The sequence below is a fragment of the Vipera berus genome, assembly GCF_964194415.1.
Source record: "Vipera berus genome assembly, chromosome: 8".
In the NCBI taxonomy this organism is placed as follows: Eukaryota; Metazoa; Chordata; class Lepidosauria; order Squamata; family Viperidae; genus Vipera; species Vipera berus.
In genome coordinates this window covers 18,716,620-18,724,951 of record NC_138211.1, presented here as the reverse complement: position 1 = coordinate 18,724,951, position 8,332 = coordinate 18,716,620, and the positions used below count along the sequence as shown (strand labels likewise).

The following is an 8,332-nucleotide window of genomic DNA, read 5'->3' as shown; positions in this document are numbered from 1 at the left end:
GCAGGCGGCGCCCCGTCCGATGTGCCCCCCCCCCGGGTCTGGGTTGCCAGCCTTTTTAAATTTCGCGCGCGCCCGCGCTGCCCTCGCCGCCAGGCCACGGGCGCCGCGGAGGGCAAGGCGGGGGCCGGCGGTTGGAAGGCGAGGGGGCGTCTTTTTCCCTCCGCAGCTTTCCTGGCTGCTCGGAGCCGCCGCGGATGGGGAGGAGAAGGGAGGACGAGGCCCGATCCTTCGCTTGCAACCAAATCTGGCTGTGGGGCGGAACTCGGGAGCATTTCCACGCGGGGGTGTTGCCCACGCCTTCGCCGAGCCCGGCCGGCCGGGTGTCCGCGCTCCCTCTTTCCCCGCTGTCTCCGAGCCGGCTCTTCTCCCCTCCCCGGAGCAGGCGGCGCCTTGAAAGGCCGCCGGTTCCGCTCCGTCTCTCTTTCCCTTTCCACTTGTAGCAGATCGAGGGTTGGCTGGGGAGGGGGGAGGGGGGTGGGTGGAAATGCCACCCGGGAGCCGGAACCTGCCGCCAAATAAGGAGTCCGAGGCGGGGCCGGATCCTGGCCTTGTATGGCGCTTCCCCTCGGCGGCCGGCCCAGCTAAGCCCGTGGCTGCAACGGGCGAAAGCATCTCGGGGCTCCCGCCATGCGCCACGACTAGCCCACTCTCTCTCTTCCCCTTCCCCCCCACGCACACACTCTGCCACCCCCGCCACCCCCCCACCGGGCACCTGGCTGCACCCCCCGAGGAGGCTTCGCTTAGTCTCGACTCTTTGAAGCATCCTCGATCGGGGGAGGGGGGAGGCATCCTTTGGCACCCTCCCCTTTTTGCACATCTCTGCCTCCCCCGCCCGGCTCCTGCTCCGCTCGCGAACTTCTCTTTCCAGGACAAGCGCCGCTCCCGTGAGGAAGGCTGCGCTCAGAGCCAGCCCGGAAGCCCCGCTCGCCCCCCCCCCGCCGCCTCCGCCCCCACTCGGGGGGTGGGGGGAGGCTGCTGCTGCTGCCTGTGTCGTTTTCAGCCGATTGAACTCGCGGTCAGATCAAAGCTGAACTTCTTGGCCATCCTCCCCCCCCACCCGCCGCCGGTGCATACCGTTTCTCCCCAAATCCCTTTGTGAAGGCAGCCAGTGTCTCCAGCATCTGTTCGGAGGGGACCGAGCAGTTTTTATCTCTCTTTCTCCCCCCCCCCCCACTCTTAAGGAAACAAAATGCAATCTCGGAGAAGTTTTGCCCACCGCTGCCCGCCCCGGAGCGATAGCACGGAATCCCAAGTTGGGGGGGGGGAGAGACTGTTCTTACTTTCTCCCCTCCCCCCCCCTTTACGCGATGCCTTTTCAGGTGGGGCGGGGGAGGGGCAGCCTTCACTGCAAAGTTCAGCATTCAAAATCCCTGCTGTTGGGTGAATTATTTGCAACACCGAGACATAACACCTGCGCTGGTTGTACCCTGTTCCTAGCACTTCCTAAAAGCTAAAGCCGCCTTTATAATACGCCCGCAGGTGCCCCCATACATACACACACACACACACACACACACATACCTTCCTTCCTTAGGAGTGCTTTTCTCCGAGGCAACCTTCCTTGAGAAGAGAACTTAGGGTGGTGCGCAGATGGCGTCTATCCATTCTCCGAGTTATACAATAGCGCATCTCCGGAGGCAGGACCCGAGAGTCCACCTGAGTCACACACACACACCGGTGTCTCCCCAAAATCAGTGGGCCTCGGAAGGCGGTCTGAGATTGCAGCGCAATGCGTAGTGGCTGAGTTGGAGCGAGGTGCGCTGTAACTCACTGAAGTTTACGTCCCAGTAAAGGGATTTCAGACGACCTTGAGAGATGCCGGAAAAGTAAACAAGGTTGGCCGTGGCTGTTGACCTGCAGGGGGAAACTGTTAGCAATTCCCAAGTTTGTAGAACCAAACTGAATTTTTTTAAAAAAAAAATGTTTTTTTAAAAAACCCCTCCCGTCCCGAAGATGTTGGTAAGAAAAGTGCCTGAAATGTTTTCCTCGTCTCTGGGATGAACTCTACTGGAGGGAGAGAAGACAATAAGCTCACGACCTCGCATATATGTATCCGCAGTAAACAAAGACGCCCCAGACCTGAAGACCTCTTACGCTCACCTGAAGAAGGAGCGGGGGGGGGGGGGCAGAGAATCCAGACCTTACGGAAGACTCCTTCGCCTCCGACTGCCGTAAGCTCTTGGCCACCCTCGCCGCCCCCCCCCCGCCTTCCCAAATCCAGGCTTCTTTCCAGCCTGCCTTTCCCTCCACTTGCAGTGTTGACCCTACAGTGCAGAAATTGGGTAAGTGGAGCTGTTGCAACATATAATTTTTCCATACATTTGCTACATACCTCGCAGGGCTTTATTTAAAGATAGCATCAGTTGGCACACTTAGCACGAAACCACCTAATTACTGACGCCTCGCAAGTGCCAAACTTCAAAAAGGGAGGGGGGGAGGAGGATGAAAATCACACACACACACACACACACACACACACACGGTTCCCTGTCTGAAACCACTCCAAGTCTTGTATTTACCGTGCCTGAATTTAAAAAGAGAAAATATCTTGGGAAGGGGAAAGGATTGCAGTATTAGGCGACTGTAGCCCCCCCCGTCTCCCCCGTCCCCCCGTAACTGCAGGAGCTGCGCGTCTGCTTCAAGCTTCTCCTGCTACCTGCAAACTCCCACGAAAACCCGGGCTCCGGTGTCTGACGCTGCTCTGGTAATCCCAGGCAAGGCCGGGCTTGCCTCGCCTCTTCCCAAAATGTTTGTAGTCGGGCGCGTTAGGTCTACCTGGGACTGGCGGAAAACCTGGAAAGATCTCGGATGTTTGCTAGCCGGTCTGTTTCTTAGCCGTTTCCGTTTTGCTGGCGGGTTATACTGGGGCGAAGGGGTGGGGGGATGGGGAGCAGCTTTGGACCGCGAGAGCGACTCGCGTTCCGATCCTCACGATGCCGTGAAGGTCTGTGGCCCCTTGAGCCAGCCGCGTCCTCCCTTAGCCTTCCCTACCTCGCAGGCCTGTTTGGATGATAATGTGGAAAAACCCTTTAGGCCCATTCCGAGCTTCTTGGAGGAGAGGTAGGCTATAACTTCTAGTTGTGTGTAACGATGGCAAAGCGTCTCGAGGCTTCGCTGTTTTATTTTGGCGTGTTGGTTAACTTATAATAGAACTTAAGAGAGATGAATTAAAATACCCACGTCGGTCGACCTCGCAGGGTTGTTGTTTAAGTGCTCCTCAATGGGGCGGTGTGGGGGGGTGTCGGGTATCTTCAGACTACCCGGTATACTTGTAAGAAAACGAAGTAGGGATATAAATGCTGAACGGTGGCTGAACCAGTATTTTCGTTTATCGTAACGGCTCCCTCCTCCGGAAAGAAACATATTTTCTTTAATAAACACCTCAGCACGTTCTTAGTGTTTTTAACAGAACTTCCTAAGCAGCTACAGGGTCTTGGGGACAGCACGGCCACCAACGGGTGTGTGTGTGTGTGTGTCTTTTGCTGGGCTGTGAAGTGACCCCACTTGGGGCACTTGCGTCCTTGGTAAAGCCGGGGTGGGGGTGTAAGCAAACCTGCCACAGCGCCCCTTTTTAACGCCCCCCCTTCCAGGTCTTTGAGGGAGTACAGGCAACCCTCGGAGCAGCCGCCCGGGCCCAGCGTTGGGTGCCTGGCCGCCGTTCAAAAGCCAGAAGAGGCGACGCCGGTTTGGCAAAGGGGAGGCCACGCCAAATGCCCACAACCGAGCGCTCGCGCGACTCTTGCTTACTGCCTCTTCCTCTCTCCCCAAGTCGAGCCAGAGGTAAACGGGGGCCCGCGAAGAGTCCTCGGGAGGCCCCCGGCGCTCTCCAGCTGATGCGCTGGGACTAGCCGGCAATAGGCAGCCGGCTTGTCGGCCAGGGATGCTTTCACAGCCGAGAGCGGAGAGCGGCCCAGGAGGAGGAGGAGGAGGAGGAGGAGGAGGAGGAGGAGGAGGAGGAGGAGGAGGAGAAGCCGCCGGCGATCCCGCGTTCCCAGCGCTGCGCTCTTGGCGGCGGTGCCGGTCTGGGCTGCCCAGCTCCGCGCGGCCCCGGCTGCCCAGCTTCCTGCTTTCTAAACGTTCCATTGTAAGGAGCTTCCATTGTGACGTCGCGGCTTCGGCTCGGCTTTGTCTGTCCATATATGGGCAGCTACGTCATGGAGCTTTTCCCTCGCTCACATAAATAGCTGGCGGATTTCCCTGGCTGAGCATTTGGGCTGCAGCGAAGAAACCGGCTGAGCGAGCGGGCGAAGAGACGAAGCCGCCAAGCGAGCGGAGCGAGGCTGGGGAGGGAGGGAGGGAGGAGGGGGAGGTCAGGGAGGGAGCAAAAGCTCCCACCGGCTTCTTCTACCCTCACATCTGCAACGCGGAACGGCGTGTCCTTCCACCGCCGCCGCCGCCATCCAGGAAACACCTCCAGGGATCTACCGAGGATTGCGCGCTCCCCCCCCCCGACCCACCCACCCATCTTCCTCCGCCAACCGGCCCTCCCTCCCTCCCTCCCCCGTTCGCACGCCGCCTTTCCTTCCCCTTCCCCCTCCCTCCCTCCCTCCCTCCCTCCCCATCCCCGCAACTTTTCTCTCGCATGATCTCCTTCGCACGGATTTGCCATTCGGATGTCGCCTTGTTTGGAACGGCGCTCGGAGTCACTTTGAACCCTCCGGTGGCGCAGCGGCGGCGGCGGCGGCGGCGGCGGCAGCAGCTGCCTCGGTCTCTCCTCCTCTTCCTCTTCCTCCTCCTCCTCCAGTGCTATGACAGGCAAACTCGTGGAGAAGCTGCCAGGGACCATGAACGCTTTGATGAACCAGTTGCCTGACAATCTGTACCCGGAGGAGATCCCGAACTCTCTGAACATTTTCTCCGGCAACGGCGAGGCAGCGGTGGCTCACTATAATAACCAGATGGCGGCAGGTAAAGGAGGCAGAGAGAGAGGCAAGGCTTGAGGAGGGGGAGGAGAGGGGGCCTGGGAGGGAGGGAGGGAGGGAGGGGGGAAACGTGTGTTTGCGGTGGGGGGGAGGGAGCTTCCCCCGGCGGAGAAGTCGAGGCTGAGACTGTACATCTGCCTCGTTTCAGTGCAAAGAGAATGGCAGGAGGCAGAAATTGGAAGGTAGGGGGGCAGAGAGAGAGAGAGCTGCTGGGGGCATGCGAGGGAGGGGCCCTTGACAGCCCCGTTTTTCCGCCCTGACCCCCTGACCAGGACTCTGCCTTTTAGAGGCCTCCCTGGGAAGGCTGCGGTTCTGTTGTTGGTGCGCCTCTAGCCGTGGGAACAAGGGTCCCTTCTCCCCCCTGGCGTGTTCTTTCCTGTGCGCTTCCATTCTTGTGTACGTGTGTGTGCATGTGTGTTTCTTCCTTTCATATGCTGTGGCTTATCTGTGGCACAAGCTGCCATCGCTGCGCTGGCATATCGCCCCCCCACGCCTTCCCCCCCCCCTCTCATTCTTCTTTCTCTTTACTGATACATCCATCATGTCGGAATCGGGAGGGTAGAGAAGTGCGTGAAGGCGACCTTCCATTTCCTTAAGCCGGGGGGGGGGAAGACTTGGGCTGGCGAGGGTTCCTAAAGGTGGCCGCGCGGGCAGGGCGGTAGAACAGCGAGGGGGACAAGGGGAGGCAGAAGTGGGGGCTTCGTCCCTGCCTCCCCCGGCGGCTTTCCTCTTCCCTTGGCCGCTGCTGAAACCGGCAGCCTTCCTTTGGATGCCTCTCGGGAAGGGAAAAGATCTGCGAGGTGGGGTGACCGAGAGGTCAGGGCCGGAGAACTCCCCTTTCCTTCCTGCCCCAAGCTGGGGCAGACCTGGTTCGGTTCGGTTCAGCCTTGCCCCACCTCCACCGCATCCTCTCTTCCTTCGATTAGCCAGCCCCCTCCACCCCCTCCCCAAACCTTTCGCCACCAGTGTTCAGGGAGGGGGCTTCCCCTCCCCCCTTTGTATTTTTCACCACTGGTCTGGACGGAGAAATCACGGCAAGTTTGTAAAGCTCTCTTGGAGGTCCCGGAGCGCGTCGGTGGGGTGGGAAAGAGCCCGGAGACAAGCAGAGAGGCAGACAGCCAGGCAGACCAGTTCGCTCTCGGCAGCCTGAGCCGTTCTGTAACTCCAGGTCCCTGTAACCTGCGCTCTTGCCTCCCCGCCCTCCGACACGCTTCTTGGGGTTCCTCACTGGACCGTCCCCTTTGAACCTCAGGCGGCCTCCCTTGCCCGGCGCCTGGCGGCTGTAGACCTACCCAAAGCAGGACTGGGAGAAGATCTTCCTCGGTTCTGGCCACGGGCTGGGCCTGGACCGAGGCGCGCCCCTTTTAAAGCTCCACAGATCGGCCCGGCAGAGGACGCGGCGGTCTTGGAGAGACCGGTGCTTAGCTCTTCTCTCGCGCGCGTCTCCCTGCCTCGTTGGGTTCTCTACACGCGTGTATGGGTAGGACTGTGCGAGCGCTACTTGTAGATTTCTTCCTAGCTTTGTGTCTGTCTCTGTGGCGTGTCTTTATCTTTAGAGCGAGCGAGCGAGCGAGCGCGCTCCAGGGGCCGCCCAGGCTACTCGGCGGTCCCAGGCCCCTGGCCCGTTCCCCCACCCCCCACCCACCCCCACCCGGTGTATTTCTGTATCTGTATCTGAGTCTGTCCGTAAGCAAGTTAAGCCTAAACATTCTCCCCCTCCCTGCTATCAAGGGCTCCGCCTTTCGCGGCCTCCTGACGCCGTCGCCTTTCCTCCTTTTCTCGCGTGCGAGTCCCGCGCTCAAGGCGCTGAGTCCCGCTTCCAATTTGGCTTCGCGAGTGGCCGGTCGGGGTCGGGGAGCGGAGTGCGAGGCTTCTTGGCAAAGCGAGGGCCCCTGGGACCGCCCGCGTGGACCCTCCCCTCCTTCGCCTCCCCTCCTTCGCTCGCCGGGAAGGCTTCTCCCCCCCCCTTCCTCCAGCCCCCAATGGCTCACCTTTTCTCTCTCTCTCGCCCTCCCCCCGTTTCTCTCCCTCTCGTCCCTCGCAGATAATGTTATGGATATTGGTTTAGCCAACGACAAGCCCGGCCAGGACTTGTCCTCCTACTCGGGCTCCTTCCAGCCCGCACCTGGGGGCAACAAGACGGTGACCTACCTGGGCAAGTTCGCCTTCGACTCGCCGTCCAACTGGTGCCAAGACAACATCATCAGCCTGATGAGCACCGGCATCCTCGGGGTGCCGCCGCCCTCCTCCGGCGCGCAGGCCTCGACGGGCAGCATGGTGCAAGCGCAAAGCCAGGCCGAGGTGGACGGCATGTACCCGGCGCTGCCCCCTTACTCCGCCTGCAGCGACCTTTACCCGGGCGACCCGGTGTCCTTCCACGACCCGCAGGGCAACGCCGCCGGCCTGGCCTACCCCACGCAGGACTACCAAGGAGCCAAGCAGGCCAGCGGCCTGGACGGGAACCTCTTCCCCATGATCCCGGACTACAACCTCTACCACGGCCATCCCAACGACCTGGGCAGCCTCCCAGAGCACAAACCTTTCCAGAACCTGGACCCGATCCGGGTCAACCCGCCCCCCATCACCCCTCTGGAGACCATCAAAGCCTTCAAGGACAAGCAAATCCACCCGGGCTTCGGCAGCCTACAGCAGCAGCCGCCGCTCACCCTTAAGCCCATCCGGCCGCGCAAATACCCCAACCGGCCCAGCAAGACGCCCCTCCACGAGCGGCCTCACGCCTGTCCGGCCGAGGGCTGCGACCGGCGCTTCTCGCGCTCCGACGAGCTCACGCGGCACCTGCGCATCCACACGGGCCACAAGCCCTTCCAGTGCCGCATCTGCATGCGCAGCTTCAGCCGCAGCGACCACCTCACCACCCACATCCGCACGCACACCGGCGAGAAGCCCTTCGCCTGCGAGTTCTGCGGGCGCAAGTTCGCGCGCAGCGACGAGCGCAAGAGGCACGCCAAAATCCACCTCAAGCAGAAGGAGAAGAAAGCCGACAAAGGATCCTCGTCCTCCGCGGCCGCCGGCCTCGGCGGGCCCGCCGGCTCGCCCGCGGTCTCGGGGCTGGCGCCCGTGGTCACCACCTGCGCGTGACGCTGCCCCCCGACGCCCCGACGCCTCCCAGTGCCTCCCGAGCCAGGCTGCCTTTGGTTGCCACCTTGCGCGAAACCCGCGCGGCAGGAGCGGCTGCTGGCCAAGTCCTGCTCGGGCGCCCGCTTGAAGGGGCGCCTTGGCGCGCCCGCTTCCCGTCGCCCACCGGCGAGCTGCTGGTGGGAGGGAGGCTTGAACTTTCCGCCGGATCGTCTTGATCCTAAGCGGCTCAGAAGGAGTGGGGGAGCGGCGGCTGCGCCACTTCTCCCGGAGGAACTGCCAGGGGCGGCGGGGGGGGGGGTGTCGGGCTGGGC

General features: G+C 61.7%; 1 protein-coding gene across 1 annotated transcript; it reads left to right on the top strand.

The window, feature by feature from the left end:
• Positions 1-4,748: 4,748 nt before the first annotated feature.
• EGR3 (early growth response 3) lies at positions 4,749-8,021 on the top strand (the record flags this gene model as incomplete). The annotated part of the gene is made up of 2 exons (XM_081333605.1): positions 4,749-4,908; positions 6,967-8,021. 2 exons carry the CDS (start codon positions 4,749-4,751, stop codon positions 8,019-8,021), a joined length of 1,215 nt encoding a protein of 404 aa, XP_081189731.1.
• Positions 8,022-8,332: the final 311 nt, after the last annotated feature.